At 47.0% G+C, this 19,877-nt stretch overlaps 1 protein-coding gene across 2 annotated transcripts in view; it reads left to right on the top strand.

The window, feature by feature from the left end:
- The first annotated feature begins 1,322 nt into the window (after nucleotides 1-1,322).
- ACSF2 (acyl-CoA synthetase family member 2) overlaps nucleotides 1,323-19,877 on the top strand; it is a 39,993-nt gene continuing 21,438 nt past the window's right edge. The window contains exon 1 of one of the 2 annotated variants that reach the window (XM_027625594.2): nucleotides 1,323-2,489. In XM_027625594.2, coding sequence (XP_027481395.1) covers nucleotides 2,362-2,489 — 128 coding nt within the window. In that variant the 5' untranslated portion in view covers nucleotides 1,323-2,361. The remainder of the gene's footprint in view (nucleotides 2,490-19,877) is intronic. The other variant, XM_027625595.2, reaches the window with a different exon arrangement.

The following is a 19,877-nucleotide window of genomic DNA, read 5'->3' as shown; positions in this document are numbered from 1 at the left end:
GCAGAGATGAAAAATAATTCCTCCTCCTAAAAAAGTTTGCAACACTGAACACAGAGGAAAGTCTCAGAGCGTAGACACAGGAGGAAGGAGAGGAGGGAGGGAGAAGCTAACAATCAATGTAAAAGGGTCAAATACTAGTTCTGTGCCCCAATCCTTACCCCACCCCATTGCATGAGGCTGGTATTATTGTCCCCATTTTATTTTATTTATTTATTGCTAAAGATTTCACTTATTTATTGGAGAGAGAGAGCATGCGTGCAGGAGCAGGGGCAGAAGGAGAGGGAGAAGCAGACTCCCTGCTGAGCAGGGAGCCTGTCTCAGGGCTCTATCCCAAGACCCCAGGATCATGATCCGAGCTGAAGACAGATGCCCAGCCGACTGAGCCACCCAGGTGCCCCTGTTGTTCCCATTTTAAAGATGATGACTCAAGCTGGAGAGGCCCTGTGACTTCCCCAAAGCTACCAAGTAAGTGTGGCCTGAGCCTTGGCCTATGCTCACTGTGTTCACCTTGACCTTGGGCAAGTAGCTGAACCTCCCTGGGTCTCAGTTTCTTTTTCCTTTTTTCTTTCTTTCTTTCTTTTTTTTTTTTTAAGATTTTAAGTCATCTCTACATCCAACGTGGGGCTTGATCTCACAACCCTGAGATCAAGAGTCGCAGGCTCCACCACCGACTGAGCCAGCCGGGTGCCCCTCAGTTTCCTCATCCATAAAAACAGCAACACATTCCAAGGCATGCTTGTTCCTTGCAGGGTCATCGTGAAGGCTAGAGAGAACATCTTTGAAGAGTTTGGCTTGTGGAAGATACCCTGACACTGGCAGCTATTATTCCCTGGCTCTGGTGTCTGGGAAGTCAGGGAAGCCTGAGTATGGAGAGCTGAGTCTGGAGCAAGTTCAAGGAGGAACTCATCCTTCTCTCCCCTCTACCCTACAGCCCGCAGGCCTGACCTTCAAACTAGCAAGGAAACTAAAAGTGTCTGTGAGAGCAATATCCACCCACCACTTCACAGGGTGATTGCCACCCAGCAAGGTGCTGGCAGCGCTGACCCCCTGGACCTGGGATGCGCCCCAGGGCATTCCCTTCCTGGGGCAGGCTCTCAGAGTCAGCAAGTTAGTCTCTTTAGGAAGGTGTGCCCCTGCAAACTCTGCTCCTCATAATTTCTCTACACCCCACCCCATCTTCCTTCCTCCCCCATCTCCACACAACTTGGAAGTGTGCAGACGTTCCCCAGGAGTCAGGGTTCCAGGGGGATCCGAGGACACTCCCAGGATGATGGCCTTAAGCAGCACAGTCCCCTTCTCGGGACCTCAGTGGAGCCAAAGTCCCAGTGATCAGGGCAAAGGTCTTCCACAGCCAGGCCCCGCCCCTAACCACGCTTTCTGCTAGGCGGGTTTTCATCGCTGCCTCTGAGGCAGGAAAGGGGAGGTCACCCCACCACATTCCTCCCCCCACCCCCCATTGCTGTCCTCCTCCTCCTCCGGAGGAAGGGTCAAGACAGCGTGAACCTGACAGGGATGCCACTTTCTGGTGCCCAGCGCCACCTTTCCCAGCCAGAACCGGAGCTGGTACAGGCCGAGCCTCTGTACAGCGGCTTTCCATTCACGCCTCGGGCAGGGTGCGGGATTGTGCCCTAGGCCCGAAACAGCGGGGCAGATGGGGGATAAGAAGCACAGTTTCCAGTCCCTGATGCCACCCTACACGGTGCATTGCAGGGGGTCAAGCCTGCCCCGTGAGGGACGGGGTACCAACTGGCGTCCCTTTGGCTGACTTCTGGCCCCAGAGGGGACTCGCCCACCGCACTCTTGTCCTGGCCTCCTCCCCACCCACCGCGGGCCTTCTGCTCCAGCTGGCAAGGCTCGGGGGAGGGGGCGGGGGAGCCGGCTTCGCGTCGGCTCCCTTGGCCTCCGGCTCGCAACCCCAGGAGCGGGGACACAGCACATGACCCGCGCGCTAAACCGGGCTCCCGGGATGGACGCGTCTGGGCCTGGCCGCCCGGCCAGCACTCACGGCCCGCGGGCTCCCCCTCTGCGAAATCAACAAGCCCTCACGCCCCCAAACCTGAAGAACCTCTCTTCAGGCCTCTAGTGGTCGAGAGGGGAGCGGGCCGCAGCCCAAGGCCTTCGGATCCCGCGGGAAAGCCGTGGCACGTCTTCGAGGCGGGAGGGGAGGGCCGCGGGTCCGAGGGGAAGGTGGCCCCGCGCGTAGCCGTTTCCTCCCCGCCTCGCCCCGCCCCGCCCGGCCGGACCCAGTCCTCCGCACCCCATAGGCAGAGGCGACCCTCCCCGCCTCCCCGCCCGCTCCGCGCTCGCCCCGCCTCGGCTCACTTTAAAAGTTTCCTCCGGCTGGGACGCGCGGAGAGAGCCATGGCCATCTACGTCGGGATGCTGCACCTCGCGAGGCTGCGCACCAGGGGCCCGGGGGTGCTGGGGACCCGCGCCATCCTCGCCCGGGGTTGGCAGGAAGCGAGACTGCAGGGCGTCCGCCCCCTCAGGTACGCGAGCCCGGGGAAGGAGGGGGCGGCCTGCCCCCCCAACCCCGCGGGAGGAAGTTTGGTGGGGGACGGGGGTCCTGCAGAGCTTCGCTGGGGGCCGATCCCACTCTGGCTGGCAGGCCCGAGGCCGCCGCACCTCCGCATGGCACGTGCTGGGGAGCAGGTATCCCGCACCCAGCGCCTAGGCAGCAGGAAATGCTGGCCTGGTTTGCGCAGACTGGGGGCTGCAGCTGGTGGCCGGCAGTGAACCTGCACAGACTCTGAGTTCTGGTCCAGGACTCTTGGTTCTTTCCAAGCGTGAGCACACCGAGGGCCAGGAGCCTGGGCCTTCGGCGGTCTAGCCGGAGAAAGAAGGGCAGAGGAAAGGCTGCCTCTTCAGAACACACTGTCTCTGAGCTGGAACGCTCTTCAGGGGTAAACGTGGGGATCTTTGGCCTGTCTTGCCAGTCCGCTAAGCTCAGCGGTCTGCCCCTCCTCATTAGGTGCTGATGAACACTGCTTTTGCACCTTGCTACCTGCTGGGCCTGTTTTCTTCTGTCCTCAGTGCAAAAGGTGGGATGGGGGCTGGCAGGTGCCCGTTCCAGGAGCATTGCTGCCTCTCTAGCAGTGTAGTAAGTAGTCGTCTTTTCCCCTAAGTTCACACAAGTGTGAACATGTTTTGGCTGCTTAAGCAGAACTGGTCTCCCGCTGATGGTATCGGGGTGGTTATCTTCAGCACCCAGAAGAGGGGAGGCCTGGGCACCACTGAGGGTGCCCTGCCCCCCAGATGGGCCAGGAACTAAGTCAGGGGGGAAAAGGGAGGAGAACAAAGGGGCTTCTCCTCTGAGAGAACTGTTTGGTTAACAAAAATAGGTTGGGGGGGTGGTTGGAGGGAGATGCAAATTCCTCTTTTGGCTAAAACTCCAAGATCATGTTTCGAACTTGCTGGTTCCTGATAACTAGAAAGTATGCAGTGCTTTAAGATGGCTATGCCTAGTTTTCTGGGAAAACCGTGTGGCCCAAGGCTGGTCAGCAGATGGGTTTGTGATGAAGACAGCTGGGTTTAGGGGCGCCTGGGTGGCTCAGTCGGTTAAGCGTCTGCCTTCGGCTCAGGTCATGATCCCAGGGTGCTGGGGTCGAGTCCGGCACCGGGCTCCCTGCTCAGCGGGGAGCCTGCTTCTCCTTCCCCCTGCTTGTGCTCTCTCTCTCTCTCTCTGACAAATAAATAAATAAAATCTTAAAAAAGAAAGAAAGAGAGAAAAGACAGCTGGGTTTTCTCACGGTGCCTCCCAGGCAGGTTCCACCATCCCTACCCCGAGCCTCCAAGCCCCACCTCTGGACTCCTCAGTGAGAGCCCTCTTACAATGTGAGGACCCCAAGGAAAGTTACTCCTAAAAGCATACATGTTTCATAATGCCAAATCAGGCAACTTCTGGTCACATAGCAAAACTCCTGACCTTTGACATTTTTGTGTATAAACAGCAGAACCCTTACCTGGTACGGGCCTACAATCTCAGGGTATAGGCACCAGGCCTCAGAGAAATTCTGCCTCTGCAGCAGGAGGAGATCCATTTGTCTAGAGAGAGAAGGTTTCCTGACCATTTGGCCTAATTCCGTCCCATCCCTTCCGTGTGCTTGAACCCTTTTCTACTGACCATGGTGATTTGGCCTGATTTCACTCCCTCTTTCCCCTTCAGAAACCCTCCAGAGTCTCAAGCATTCAACAGACATTCCTGGGTACATATGTCATGTCAAGCACCTGGTGGGTGCTATAGATCTAGAAGCCAAAGAACCCAGCCTTCCAGAGACTTGCAGCCTAGTGGGGGAAAAGATAAGTCAGGTCATCACTACTCAGTGTTCCAAGTGTAATGGTATGGAAAGCTGCTGGACTTCTGCTCTCTGCTTTTTCTGATCTAGTCACACATAAAGCCCGCTTTTCTGCTTCCCAACCCTCCCCCCTCCCCAGGCCTATTACTTATCAGATTCCTAGTTTTGCCTGTTAGGAAAGAGCAAGAACTTTGAAGCCAGACTGCTTTGGGTTACAGCCCTGGCTTCTCCACCTACCCACTGTGTGACCTTGAGTGCATTACCTAACCTCTGAGCCGGGCAAGTTTGTCATTAATGCTACCTACTTGCTGGGTTGACAAAGTCTTGCTCTGCTCAGCCTTTCCTTTGGGGTCGGTCTGGTCCCTGAGACCTTCAAATGGTGTCTGGGTAGGAATTCCAAATGATTTAAAAGTAGGAGAGGGGCACCTGGGTGGTTCAGCCAGTTAAGCGACTCTTGATTTCGGCTCAGGTCCTGGGATCGAGTCCCATATCGGGCTACTTGCTCAGTGTGGAGCCTGCTTCTCCCTCTGCCTGCCGCTCCCTCTGCTTGTGTTCTCTTTCTCTCTCTCTCTCTGGCAAATAAATCTTAAAAAAAAAAAAAAAAGTAGGAGAGAATCCCCTTTTCAGTGGCTTCTTTCTTGCACATGGTTCTTCCTTTTATCCAGCTGCCGAGACGGCAGCCTCTGCCCAGCCACAAGTCCAGACCTTGGATCTGCCAGACAATACCTGCTCCATCAAAGTTGGGGTTGTTCAGACCCTTTCCCCCCCGGAAGGAAAGAAGAAGCTGTCTTATTTTTCTCCAGATCTCCTGAACCGCCAGCTCCTTCCCCTTGTCCACACAACCCCTTCCCCAAGGAAATGGATGGGCTAGTCTGGAGCTTCAGGGAGCACTGGGGGTAAGATTCCTTGACGAACTTGAGATGAGCAGGCTTCCTCCAGACCTCTGAAGCTGGCCTGGGGCTGCCTCACCGTTGCATCTGGGGTGTTGGATGCACTTGGAGCTGAGAAAGACAGAAAGAACATTGGCTTAAGCCTTTCAGAATTAGGAGTGATGCTCAGAGCTGGGACTCCGGTGACTCCATGCTGATGGTAGGTCAGAGGGGCAAGTGAACTTCATGGACTACCCTCTAGGGGAATGGCTGTAATCAGGTGGGACCAGTATTGGAAACTAAAATGCTGTCCCTATGTGAGGGGATTGTATTAAGCCAGGAAGCGTTTTGGTTGGAAACCATAATAGTTACAAAAATAGACTCTTCTCATAATTTCCCAAAGATGATTAACAAGTGATCTGGTAATGATATTTCTACACATTACACTGGGGATCCTCCAGTCTGAATGTAAATGTATAGAAAATAAACTACAAACATAGACATTGTAACCAGTGAATGGTACATATCAGTTTGGTTACCCTTTCCTGCCTCTCATGCAGTAGATGGCAATCTGCTCTGGAGGCTGCGGAGGAGGTATAAAGATAAATGACCTTGTTTTCACTGAGTTCTTCGCCTAAAAGGGATCTACAGGGGAAGACCATAGACCCCCTGATACAAGGCAGAAAGGGTGCTGTTCCTTGGAGGATGGCAATTAAAGCAGGGAAGAATCTGATTGGTGGGAATGAGACTGGGAAAGACTTGCTGATGAGGCTGGAGTTTGAAGCTGATCCCTCCAATGATAGGGCTGTAGTTTGAAGTATGAAGCACATATCCTTGCATGAAATTTTACCTTGAACTCTTTTGAATCCTGGATATCAAGCTCTCCCAGCCTCCTCCACATTCTGTAATTTTTAAAAAATATTTTATTTACTTATTTGAGAGAGCAAGCACGAGCAGGGGGAGGGGCAGAGGGAGAGGGAGAAGCAGACTCCCCGCTGATCAGGGAGCCTAACTCGGGGCTCCATCCCAGGACCCTGGGATCACGACCTGAGCCGAAGGCAGCGACTTAACCAACTGAGCCACCCCAGCGCCCCCATATTATTTAATTTATTCAATCTATAGGCAGAAACGTTGAAGCCAGGCAGATCTGGGTTCAAATGAACTATTTTAGCTGGGGGCTTTGGGATTAAGTTGAACTTGACCTTTCTCATATGTAAATAATGTTGTTGGAGAGTTAAATAAGGTCACATTGAGAAAATTTTTTAACTCACAGCCTGGTGCTAAAAGAGATCTTCAACCCATTGCAGTGATGAGCTATGCTACAGGTAGTGCTTGCTAACAATGGGTTTGTGCATTCCTACAATGACCTTGAGGCCCACAGTTTAGGAATTTGAGAGAGTAGGAGGGACACAGTTCTGGCAAGGTAATTGCCTAAACCAAGCTGGGCTGCTCCAGGTATGTAACATGCCTGTGCTCACAATTTTTTTTTTTTTGGCTTATCATATGTTGAACAAACCAACATACAGGATGTAATTTCATTTCTTGAGTAGGACTTGCTAGGGAAGTGTCCTAACGAAGACAGGTACCAATAATTCTGCCAGGTGCCTCTCCCTTCAGAAATAAACAAGCTGTTTCCAGCCTACAAGTCCTGTTTTGTGAACCTTATTGGTGCGTCTGTGTTTCTCACTGTGGGAATCAGATGACAGGGGAGCAAGTCCCAGATCTACCACCTCCAATTCAGTATGGCTTTAGGCAAGTCACTCAATCTCTCTGCACCTTGGCTGGTTGGTAAAATAGGCCACTTAGACAAGGAGCACTCTACCTTTCTGTAGACATTCTGTGATTCCTAAGGAGGCTGGGCTTTGAGCCTGATCCCCTAATTCAGGAGCGCTGTGGTTGAAGTTTGAAGCCTTCCTGCTCACATGAAGTCTCGCTTGTGCCAGAACCCTTATGAACTCCTCCCAACCTCCTGACGCTCTGTGATTCTCTCTATTCCTTCCTGGGAACAAAAAACATTGAGGGTTTTGTCTCTAGAAAGCTAAGGTCATAAGCTAACCTCCTATGTACCTTAGTGATCCCATCAAGGAACAAGTGTTCTGAATCAGCCCCCACCCCCAGGTCCTGTGTGCATTCCCCACAGGCTCCATACAAGTGACCCAAGGGAAGACCCTCAGCGTGAATGCCTCATAACCCCCAAAACGTCAGGCTTTCAGAAACAGCTTCTTGAGTTTGCTAAACTCGAATAATAACTTACTGCATACTTTCTCCACATAACGCACAAACACACATGCACTGGTGGTTTTATTCGAGATGCTAAATTATAGGATGACTTGCTCACACCTTTACTGTAGCTCATACCACTCTGGAGTTCTTTGTAGTCCCTTGTAGGCTGTAGACTCCTTCAGGAAGATTATGTCGGGTGGTAAAAAGATCTTGGAGCTTTATGGCATAATTACAATGCACGAATCTCAAGTGTACAGTTTGGTGCATTTTAACAAATCTATATACTCAACATCCCAAGAGCTAGAACCTGCCCATCACTCTAAAACAGTGCCCTTCAATAGATATACAGTGTGAGCCACACATGTAATTTTAAGTGTTCTAGTAGCCGTATTAACAAGATAATAAGAAATAGGTGACATTAATTTTAATGATACATTTTCTTTAACTTAGTATGGTCAAAATATCATTTCAGCATATAACCAATCTTTTAAAAAAATTACGGCTGAAATGTTTACATTCTTTTTTTTAAAAGTATTACAAATTGAGTGTGTATTTAACACTCACAGAACACCTTCATTCAGACTAGCCAAATTTCAAGTGTTCCACAGCCACACGTGACTAGCGGTTACTGTATAGATAGCACACGTCTAGAAATTTCTCTCATGCCCATTTCCAGTCAGTGTCCTTCCCTAACCAGAGGCTACCACTGTTTTGACTTCTGATCTCCATAGGTCAGTTTTGCCTATTCTTGAATCTTAAGAGTATATGCTCTTGTGTCTGGCTTCTTTTGCTCAAAAACCAAGAGGTGTTTTGGGGAGGAGGGACCCATTAACCTTGACAAAAATTCATGAGAGTGTGCATATTATGCATTGAACAGTTTAGCTTTCCTTGATAACTCTGAAGAAAAGGACATGATCTCATCTGCTCAATATTTTACCTCTTGGGTGTGATGACAGAAAGGCACTCTGAGAAGTGGGGCCCCTGATGCATCAAGGGTTAGCAGTCCCTGATATTATATAATCTAAGGACTTTTTTTAAGTTAAGCTTTTTATTTTGACATAATTACACATTCACATGCAGTTGTAAGAAATAATGCAAACAGATCCCATAAACCCTCTATTTGGTTTCCCCGAAGGGTAACCTCTTGCAAAATTAGTATAGTATCACATTCAGGATTGTGACATTGATACAGGCAAGATACAGAACACTTCCACCCCACAAGAGTCCTTCAGTTTTCTCTTTCTGACTCACCTGCAGCTCCTGCTTAATCTCTAGCAATATTCCATGATTTTGTAATTTTAAGATATTGTGTAGACAGAGTCATACAGTATGCTACCTTTAGGGATTGGTTTTTTTACTCTGCATAATTCTCTGGAGATTCATCCAGGTTTCTTTGTGTGTCGATAGTTCCTTTCTTATTGCTAACTAGTATTCTTTGATATGGATGTACAGTTGGTTTATTTGGAAGATATTTGGATTGTTTCCAATTTTTTCAAAATATAAGGCTGCTATGCCCATTTGTGTACAGATTTTTGTGTGAACATAAGCCTTCATTTCTCTGGAAACAGAATTCTTTTTTATTGTTATGTTAATCACCATATATTACATAATTTGTTTTGGTGTAGTGTTCCATGATTCATTGTTTGCTCATAACACCCAGTGCTCCATGCAGAATGTGCCCTCCTCAATACCCATCACCAGGCTAACCCATCCCCCCACCCTCCTCCCCTCCAGAAACCTCAGTTTGTTTTTCAGAGTCCATCATCTCTCCTGGTTCTTCTCCCCCTCTGACTTACTCCCCTTCATTCTTCCTCTCCTGCTATCTTCTTCTTTTTCTTTTTTCTTAAAATATGTTGCGTTATTTGTGGAAACAGAATTCTTTATTTGGGATCATTGCCCCCAAAGTGCAATTGCTGGCTCTTATGGTAGTTGCCTGTTTTCCTTTTAAAGAAACTGCCTGTTTTCCAGCATGATTGTACCATTTTACATTCCCACCAACAATGTATGAGTTACATCAGCATCCTCGCCAGCATTTGGTATTGTCACTATTTTTTATTTTCACCATTCTGATAGGTATATAGTGATACTGTGGTTTTCATATGAATTGCTTTAATGGTGAATGATGTTGAATATCTTTCCATGGTCTTATTTGCCATCTTTGGTGAAATGTCTCTTTATGTCTTTTGCCCATTTTGTAGTTGGATTGTTTGGGTTTTTTTAACTGTTGAGTTTTCAGAGTTCTTTATGTATTCTAGGTACTAGTCCTTTGTCAGATATGTGGTTTGCAAATATTTTCTCCACTCTGTGCCTCATCTTTTCACCCTCTTTTTTTTTTTAAGATTTTATTTATTTATTTATTAGAGAGCGAGCGAGAGAGAAACAGCATGAGAGGGGAGAGGGTCAGAGGGAGAAGCAGGTTCCCCACTGAGCCGGGAGCCTGATGTGGGACTTGATCCCAGGACTCCGGGATCATGACCTGAGCCAAAGGCAGTCGCTTAACCAACTGAGCCACCCAGGTGCCCCATCTTTTTACCCTCTTAAGAGGGTTGTACGCAGAGCAAAAAGTTTTCATTTTTATGGGTCGCTGTTATCGATTTTACGGACCATGTTTGTGATGTCAAATCTAAAAACTTTTTGCCTAGCCCTAGATCCTGAAGATTTTCTCCCATGTTTTTTTTTTTCTCAATATTTTGTAGTTTTATGTTTTACATGCAAGACTGATCTATTTTGAGGGTTTTTTTTTTCCTAAGAAACTTAAATCAAAATTCCTTTTTTAAACATCAGTCATTCTGTGCCATCAGTTAAGAAAATGACCATTCAGTAGTGTTCTTGTTTGGATTTCACCCGTCACTCAGCACCTTCATTTTCTTGAACAGTAGCCGTATGTTGTCACTGGTATAAATGTGTCACCAATCTTTGCAGGTACCTAAAAAGTATAACTCTCTTTCAGGACAGACAGCTCTTACAGGTTCATAGTTGTCCCCTCTTGTCCAAGTATTGGCCATCTCTACTCCCATGTCAAGTGCCACTCCCAGGTGAACCAGCAGCCTAGTGTCTTTGTGCAACTTAGGGAGAGGAGAGAACACAGCCCCGCAGGGCCTGCATCACTGAGTAGTCCAGGGGCTAGAATAATGGTGTGTTGGAGAGTGATGGTGTGAAGCTTGGTGTTCAAGGGGGATGAAAGAGGAGAACCTGCCTCTCTGCCACGAACTAGGAGATGCACTGGCCCGTGTAGTTAAAACTGTGTCTCATACAGTAGGGAATGTGTTGACTGAGGACGGAGGCTTGCCTGTGAGTATAGCTCGTGAACTTCAGAGACAGACTGGGGCTGTTTCTCATCACATAAATGTTGGTCTTGCCCTGGTGCTTCACATGACAGGACCAGTGTGTCTCCCTCTGTCCATGCCAGGAAGTTGCTCCATCTTTTGAATGTTTTAGGTGCCCTTCTTGGGAGTTCATCAACCCTCTTGTATTTTCCTTAGTAAATATTTCATATGGAAGAAAAAAATTGGGGCGCCTGGGTGGCTCAGTCAGTTAAGCGTCTGCCTTCGGCTCGGATCATGATCCTGGAGTCCTGGGATCGAGCCCCACATCGGGTTCCCTGCTCAGCAGGGAGCCTGCTTCTCCCTCTCCTTCTGCCGCTCCCCCTGCTTGTACTCTCTCTCTCTTTCTCAAATAAACAAAATCTTTAAAAAAAAGGGGGGAAGAAAAAAATTAACCATAATCACATGATAAAATAACAAATAACAAACACCTAGGTACCTACCACTCCAAATTAACATAGAGCCATACTTGTTACAGAAAATTATACATAAAAGAAATAAAACAATATGGATCAAGTTCAAGTCCCTTTTAGAGCTGTCCTGCAGGCCGCCTGTCACTGAGAACCAATGTCATAAAGTGAACGCGTGTCGTGTCAGAGTGTGTTTTTTTGCTTTTCATATGTCTCCGATCCTTAAACAGTATATTTTCGATCCTTAAACAGTATATTTTATCATTTGGAAAGCACTTCAAAAAACACCAAGCAAGTAATAAGTGCTTTCAGTTTTCCTACATTTTGTTCCCATAAACAATACTTGGGCTTTTATAATCTCAGCACAAGTTGTACCGGATGCCCTTCCTTTTTTATCTCAACGGTATGTCTTAAAGATCTATTTACACGGACACTATAGATCTGGATTATTCCTTTTCCATTATGTAACCATGTCTCTAGCAGCACAATTGCTGTGTTAAAGAGTTGACATTTCCCGCTTTCCTGAAAATTGCCCTGGAGAGAATGGGCCACTGCGACCAGCAGTAGCAACCCGGAGTCCCGTGTCCCCACGTCCTCCCAAATGCTTAGCGTTGCCGAACGAACATTGGAACGTTTGCTCCTCTGGTAGGGGCCAAAGCGTATCGCACTGTGGGTTGAATGGACATTTCCCTGATTAGCCGTGAGACTGGGCTCTTTTGAAACGTCTTCTGTGAATGTTCCGTTCATGTTCTTTGCCCATTTATTACATCAGATTACTTATCCTTATGGATTTGTGAGTTTGTTTGCTTTAAATACAAGCTGAATGCTAATCCCTGGTCTCTTACACCCAGGCAGCTGCTTGTCTTTTAGCTTTGTTGATGATTTATGTTTTTCTTAGGGCCCAGGGGACCAGCCTGGCATCAAACGTCTGTAGCGGGGGGAAGGGCAGAGGCCAGCCCATGACTTGGAACAAAAACAGGCTGCTGCATTCAATTTCATTTCTAAAGCCTTCTTGCTGGTGGTTGACATGGCACCTTGCCCGGGGGAGCAGTGGTCCGCCTCAGCATGGGGGGGGTGTTCCCACAGTCCCCAGGAGCCCTCCTATCTAGTTACCCTCTCTGCTTGGTGGCTTCTGAAAGGACAAAGAGCTTTGCCCAGGGTAACCTGGGTCATCCCAGCCCCCAGCAAGGGCAAGATCCACCTGCAAGCTTCTTGTCCCTGTGCCAAGCACCTCCTCCCAGCAGGTAATATGTAACAGGAGGTGAAAGAGCTTCTTCCCCAAGTAGACTCTGCAGACGTATTTGCTTAGGTGTCCTGATTGTGCCTGCTTCCCTTGACCCAGCTCTGCCCCCGTCAGGACTGATCCTTGGCGCCCATGGTGGCCTCTAGCCCAGACTTTAGTCGCCAGCCCTGGAACGTCCAGAATGCACGGGAGCTCCCCAAACCAGCCAGGCCCTGTATTCTGTCCAGGTCCCGCTGCAAGGGCAGGCTACACCGGGCAGGGCCAATGCTGGGGCACAAGGCTTTCCAGCCTGGGGTCATCAGGGAACTGGCTAGGCAATTATGGGACCCAGCCGGGTGGTTGGCACCAGGATGAGGGAGCTGGAACATGAGAATGGGACAGTGAGATCAGAGGCAGTGAAATCTCGGAAAAGGACCAGTGTGTGCTGGAGGTCTGGGAGGTGGGGGCCCAGTGAGGATATTTCTCCATGCACCATGGTGCTGAGAGGGCCCCCAGTTTGCAGCTCTAGACCCCACAAGGGCCCTCAGGAGAGGCTGTGGAAGGGCTGTAGTTTAAAGAGCAACACACACAGAAAGGGGTCCAGGGGTGCCCCCCACCAGATTTGGAACCATAAGAAAATAAACCTCTTGCTTCTTCATTCATAAAAAATGAATAGGGGCAGGGCGCCTGGGTGGCTCAGTCGGTTGGGCGTCTGCCATCGGCTCTGATTGCGATCTCAGGGTGCTGGGTTCCTGCTTCTCCCTGTCCCTCTGCTGCTCCCCCTGCTTGTGCTTATTGGCATTTCTTTGAGCTTCCTTCCCGTGTGAAAGTGGGTATGTATCTTGGTCAGGGGGTGGCTATGAAGATGGCAAGAGATCCTATGAATGGAATGTTTAGGAGAGAATTGGCATTAGGACACATCAGTATGTCAGTTCACATTATTCTGAAATGCACTGTTTCACCTAAAATGTATTAGACATTTTCCATCTCATTAAATAAAGAGTGTCTTCGTTTTTTTTTAATGGCATAGGCTTCCTTTGTACAGATGCTCTGTATTTACTTATCACACCCTTACATATAGAAATAAAGTGTTTTTTCTCAATTCTTTGCTAAACAACAATTAATGTCCTTTTTCATACCTTTAGGCATTCGTTCGTTTTTTGTTGTTGTTGTTGCTTGTTTTTTAGGATAGAATGGCCGAAGGATATGCATGATCAAATGTTAATAGATATTAACATTTCCTAACATATACTAAATCAGAAGGGATCCAAATTTGGGGGTTCTGAAGCTTATATAATTTGGGCTGCCGTCTTTATAAAAAAAGACAAAATTACAAAACCCAAATTTATTGCAAATTGGATATTAATGTGAGAAAAGAATGTGCCACGTACGAATTGCTGGGTCCTTGAAGATTCAGGTCTTTCCTTATGAGATTTCTTTAGGCAGTTTGGCAGAAATGCTGCCATATAAATCCTTCTTGACTTGCAATCAGCCTCCCGCTTTAATTCCCAGGAAGTCCCAGCTCAAGGGGGCGGGCAGGGGTCCTGGAACATAAGCAGTATTATGGCTTCTGTCCTTACTGTCCTTTGAAAATCTTGTGCCAATTTACACTCTGGCCCATTTCTTCACATCCTTGCCAACATTCTGTATTATCAATCGTTCTTGTTTTCATGTCAGGATTAATAGTCATGTTATTAATCTTCTCTAGTTAGGGAGCTTTAGGTGGGCAATATTGAGAGCAGCGTTATAATCCATGGGCTCTCTGCTGAGTACCCCTGCTCTTTTTCCTGGGATAAGCTCACGCACTGGCTGCTCAGAGCCGAGGATACCACAGACTGGCTCCTGTGGCAGGCATGAGTTCTCATCTAGCTGGAACTGCTCTCCAGGATGGCTTCGGAGTACTCTTTGACAAGAATACCTGTCGTGGAATTTTGAAATTAGACTTAGACTCCTCTAGAAAGACAGCGATCTTTGGTTTGGGCAGAGGATTACTGATTTGTTATATTTGGCCCTGTAATGACTTTCCATTTATTACAGAATCAGACAGATTGAATTATTTTCAATATATTCGTGATTTTTGAAATAACAGCTTTTTGGGGCCTGTGGTATAATAATCCAAAGATGAATCACAAAATATTGAAATTGGAATACCACCTGCGAAAGTGAGGTATACCTCCATACCCACCCTTTCTCTGTCTGCAAATACATGTGGCACACACACCACACACACACCACACACCACACCACACACACCACACACACACACACACCACACCATACACACACAGCACACCACACACCACACCACCCACACCACACACACACCACATCACCCACACCATACACACACACCATACACACACAGCACACCACACGCACCACACCACCCACACCACACACACACACACACCACACCACACCACACATACCACACCACCCACACCACACCACATACACACACACCATACACCACACACACACACCACACACACCACACCACACATACCATACCACCCACACGACACACACCACACCACACATACCACACCACCCACACCACACTCCACACCACACATACCACACCATCCACACCACACACCACACACACACACCACACCATACACACACACCACACACACCACACCACATACACCACACACACCATACACACACACCACATGCCACATACACATACCACACACACCAGACACACACACATATACACCCCACACCCCCCACACACACACACACCATGCACCCCATAGTTTTTTGCACCACTTGAAAATAAGTTGCAGACATTACATCAATATTTTCCACCTTTGCTGATCTCTTGGGAAACAAATGTCTCATGGTTGTTCTGCTCTGATTGGTGCTGTGCACATCTTTTCCTATGCTTACCTCCCGTTGTGTCGTTTTTCTTTGTGTGTGTGGCAGATTGGTGGCTCATGTGTCAGTGCCACTTGGTCTGTTTTTTTTTTTTAAGATTTTATTTATTTGACAGAGAGAGACAGCGGGAGAGGGACCACAAGCAGGAGGAGTGGCAGAGGGAGAAGCAGGCTCCCCATCGAGCAGGGAGCCCGATGCGGGACTTGATCCCAGGACCCCGGGACCATGACCCGAGCCGAAGGCAGACGTTAACCATCTGAGCCACCAGGCACCCCTCTACAGACATTCCTAGAAACGACATTGTAAAGCAGATAGTTATCCCAGTTCTGGTTTCCAGCTGGAGCCATATTTCAGTTGGGGGCTGCCTTCTGGACCACAGCCTTGCGCCCAGTGAGCCATATTCTAAACAACAAACAACGTGCCCTGAGCTGCTCGGTGCTGAACCCGGGGGACGCTTATCCAGGTAGGAGACAGGTTGGTTAGGCCAGTAGTCACAGTGTACCATGAATTGTACGGCGGACACATAACACTGTTTTCCCATCTGCTGGCGTTCTCAGGAAGGAAGATCCTGCTGCATTCAGAAAGGAGATTCTTCCTTTCTTGGAGTAATATCTAGGACCGAGATCACCAACAGATGTGTCTGCTGGGCTTGCCCAGTGTTAGTTATCAATGGATGGATGGATGGATTTTGCACAGAAGAGACACATGATGCTTTTACTTTTGTGGCAACATGGCAAATAGAGGCCACAATCTGTCGCTAAATTTAGTTTACAAATTATGAGTAGAGCAACACTAGCTTAAGCCGTAGGAGAGTTTTCTTTTAAACTCTGTATTGAAGTATACCATGGGTTCAGAAAAGGGCACATAGGTTAAGTGCTTCCCTGGTGAATTTTTGATAAACTGTACACACCCATATAACCAGCACCCAGTTGGCCACTCTCCTGATTTCCAACAGCACAGATAACTTTTGTCTGTTTTGTACACAGAAATGGAATCTGACAGTATATACCTTTGTCTATCCGGCTTCTTTAACTTTTTTTAATGAGTTTCGTTCCTATTGTTGGGTATGGTCATGGTTCTTTTGCTGTCGTTACCATATGACACTGCAAATAGTAAATCACCATGCATTTATCTGGGTAGTTTCTATATTGGAGATAACACAGAAATCCTCCGACCTGTGTTTTGGTGAGCGCACGCATGAATTCTGTTGGATATATCCTTAGGAGTGGAATTATCCATGTTGTTTTTTAAAGGGTACAATTCAGTAGTTTCCAGTGCAGTCATGGATATGTGCACCCATCACCACCGTCAAGTTGAGAACCTTTCCCTCACCTCAGAAAGAAACCCCACACCCTTAGCTCTAACCTCTGTGTTCTTCCCTCCCCTCAGCCCTGAGCAATCACATAATCTAATTTCTGTCTCTATAGATTTGCCTTTTCGCAACATTTCATATGCATGGAATTATACCTCAGGTGGCTTTCTGTGTCTAGCTTCTTTTGCTTATAATATTTTCAAGGTCCATCCACGCTGTAGTGGGTCTTAATACTTCATTTCCTTTTTATGGCCAAATAATATTCCATTGGATGGATATTCCACATTTTGTTTATCCATTCATCCGTTGCTGGAACCATTGGGTTGTTTTCCTCTTGGCCTATTTTGTGAATAGTACTGCTATGAACATATATGTACAAGTCTGCATTTGAGCACCTGTTTTCAATTTTTGGGGGTCGACACCTAGGAGCAGAATTGCTGGGTCACATGGTAACTCTCTGTTTAACTTTTTGGAGAAGCACCAAACTGGTTTCCACATTGGCTGCCATTTTACATTCCCACCAGCAATGCCCAAGTGTTCCAGTTTCTCCACATGCTCACCAGCACCTGTTATTTTGGTTTTTTTGATTCTAGCTTTCCGAGCGGGTGCAATGTGGTAGCTCACCATGGCTTTCATTTGCATTTCATTCACTTGGTGACCATATATCTTCTTTGGAAAAATGTCTATTCAAGTGCTTCACTCATTTGCTAACTGGGTCGTTATGTGCATTATTTATAATTCACTCATTTGGTCATTCCGCTGAGCACCTCTTACGTTACAGGCACTGTGAGGCAGTGGGGATAAAACTGTGAACACATTAGTTGCCAACAACCAAAGGTCAAGAGAATTCTTAAAAAACAAAAAAACAAAAAACAAACCCTCGGTTCCTGACAGCAGATGCGGCCTGAATTCTCAAGCGCCAACTCTCTGAGGGCACTTTCGAGAGTTGGGGCTTTGTCTCTAGTTCATGGCTCCCACCTGACTGATTTATATGTTTTCCAATGCCCAACCCAAGTAGCTGAAGGCCTCACTAAATATTTTTTTTAATTTTTTATTGTTATGTTAATCACCATATATTACATCATTAGTTTTTGATGTAGTGTTCCATGATTCATTGTTTGTGCATAACACCCAGTGCTCCATGCAGAATGTGCCCTCTTTAATACCCATCACCAGGCTAACCCATCCCCCCAACCCCCTCCCCTCTAGAACCCTCAGTTTGTTTTTCAGAGTCCATCGTCTCTCATGGTTCGTCTCCCCCTCTGACTTACTCCCCTTCATTCTTCCCCTCCTGCTATCTTCTTCTTTTTCTTTTTTCTTAACATATGTTGCATTATTTGTTTCAGAAGTATGGATCTGTGATTCACAGTCTTGCACAATTCACAGCGCTCACCATAGCACATACCCTACCCGATGTCTATCACCCAGCCACCCCATCCCTCCCACCCCCCACCACTCCAGCAACACTCAGTTTGTTTCCTGAGATTAAGAATTCCTCTATCAGTGAGGTCATATGATACATGTCTTTCTCTGATTGACTTATTTCACTAAGCATAACACCCTCCAGTTCCATCCATGTCGTTGCAAATGGCAAGATCTCATTCCTTTTGATGGCTGCATAATATTCCATTGTGTATATATACCACCTCTTCTTTATCCATTCATCTGTCGATGGACAACTTGGCTCTTTCCACAGTTTGGCTATTGTGGACATTGCTGCTATAAACATTGGGGTACACGTACCCCATCGGATCCCTACATTTGTATCTTTGTGGTAAATACCCAGTAGTGCAATTGCTGGATCTTATGGTAGCTCTATTTTCAACTGTTTGAGGACCCTCCATACTGTTTTCCAGAGGGGTTGCACCAGCTTGCATTCCCACCAACAGTGTAGGAGGGTTCCCCTTTCTCCACATCCCCGCCAACATCTGTCGTTTCCTGACTTGTTAATTTTAGCCATTCTGACTGGTGTGAGGTGGTATCTCATTGAGGTTTTGATTTGGATTTCCCTGATGCCGAGCGATGTTGAGCACTTTTTCATGTGCCTGTTGGCCATTTGGATGTCTTCTTTGGAAAAATGTCTGTTCATGTCTTCTGCCCATTTCTTGATTGGATTATTTGTTCTTTGGGTGTTGAGTTTGATAAGTTCTTTATAGATTTTGGATACTAGCCCTTTATCTGATATGTCATTTGCAAATATTTTCTCCCATTCTGTCGGTTGTCTTTTGGTTTTGTGGACTGTTTCTTTTGCTGTGCAAAAGCTTTTTATCTTGATGAAATCCCAATAGTTCATTTTTGCCCTGGCTTCCCGTGCCTTTGGCGATGTTTCTAGGAAGAAGTTGCTGCGGCTGAGGTCGAAGAGGTTGCTGCCTGTGTTCTCCTTTAGGATTTGGATGGACTCCTGTCTCACGTTTAGGTCTTTCAACCATTTGGAGTCTATTTTTGTGTGTGGTGTAAGGAAATGGTCCAGTTTCATTCTTCTGCATGTGGCTGTCCAATTTTGCCAACACCATTTGTTGAAGAGACTGTCTTTTTGCCATTGGACATTCTTTCCTGCTTTGTCAAAGATGAGTTGACCATAGAGTTGAGGGTCCATTTCTGGGCTCTCGATTTCTGTTCCATTGATCTATGCGTCTGTTTTTGTGCCAGTACCATACTATCTTGATGATGACAGCTTTGTAAGAGAGCTGGAAGTCCGGAATTGTGATGCCGCCAGCTTTGCTTTTCTTTTTCAATATTCCTCTGGCTATTCGGGGTCTCTTCTGGTTCCATACAAATTTTAGGATTATTTGTTCCATTTCTTCGAAAAAAGTGGGTGGTATTTTGATGGGGATTGCATTGAATATGTAGATTGCTCTAGGTAGCATTGACATCTTCACAATGTTGGTTCTCCCAATCCATGAGCATGGAACGTTTTTCCACTTCTTTGTGTCTTCTTCAATTTCTTTCATGAGTATTTTATAGTTTTCTGAGTACAGATCCTTTGCCTCTTTGGTTCAATTTATTTCTAGGTATCTTATGGTTTTGGGTGCAATTGTAAATGGGATCGACTCCTTCATTTGTCTCTCTTCTGTCTTGTTGTTGGTGTATAGGAATGCCACTGATTTCTGTGCATTGATTTTATATCCTGCTACTTGACTGAATTCCTGTATGAGTTCTAGCAGTTTTGGGGTGGGGTCTTTTGGGTTTTCCACATACAGTATCATATAATCTGCAAAGAGTGAGAGTTTGACTTCCTCTTTTCCGATTTGGATGCCTTTGATTTCTTTTTGTTGTCTGATTGCTGTGGCTAGGACTTCTAATACTATGTTGAATAGCAGTGGTGAGAGTGGACATC

Source organism: Zalophus californianus, chromosome 16 (assembly GCF_009762305.2).
Source record: "Zalophus californianus isolate mZalCal1 chromosome 16, mZalCal1.pri.v2, whole genome shotgun sequence".
Lineage (NCBI taxonomy): Eukaryota > Metazoa > Chordata > Mammalia > Carnivora > Otariidae > Zalophus > Zalophus californianus.
The sequence above is the reverse complement of the archived record's forward strand: the minus strand, read 5'-3'. Positions and strand labels throughout refer to the sequence as shown.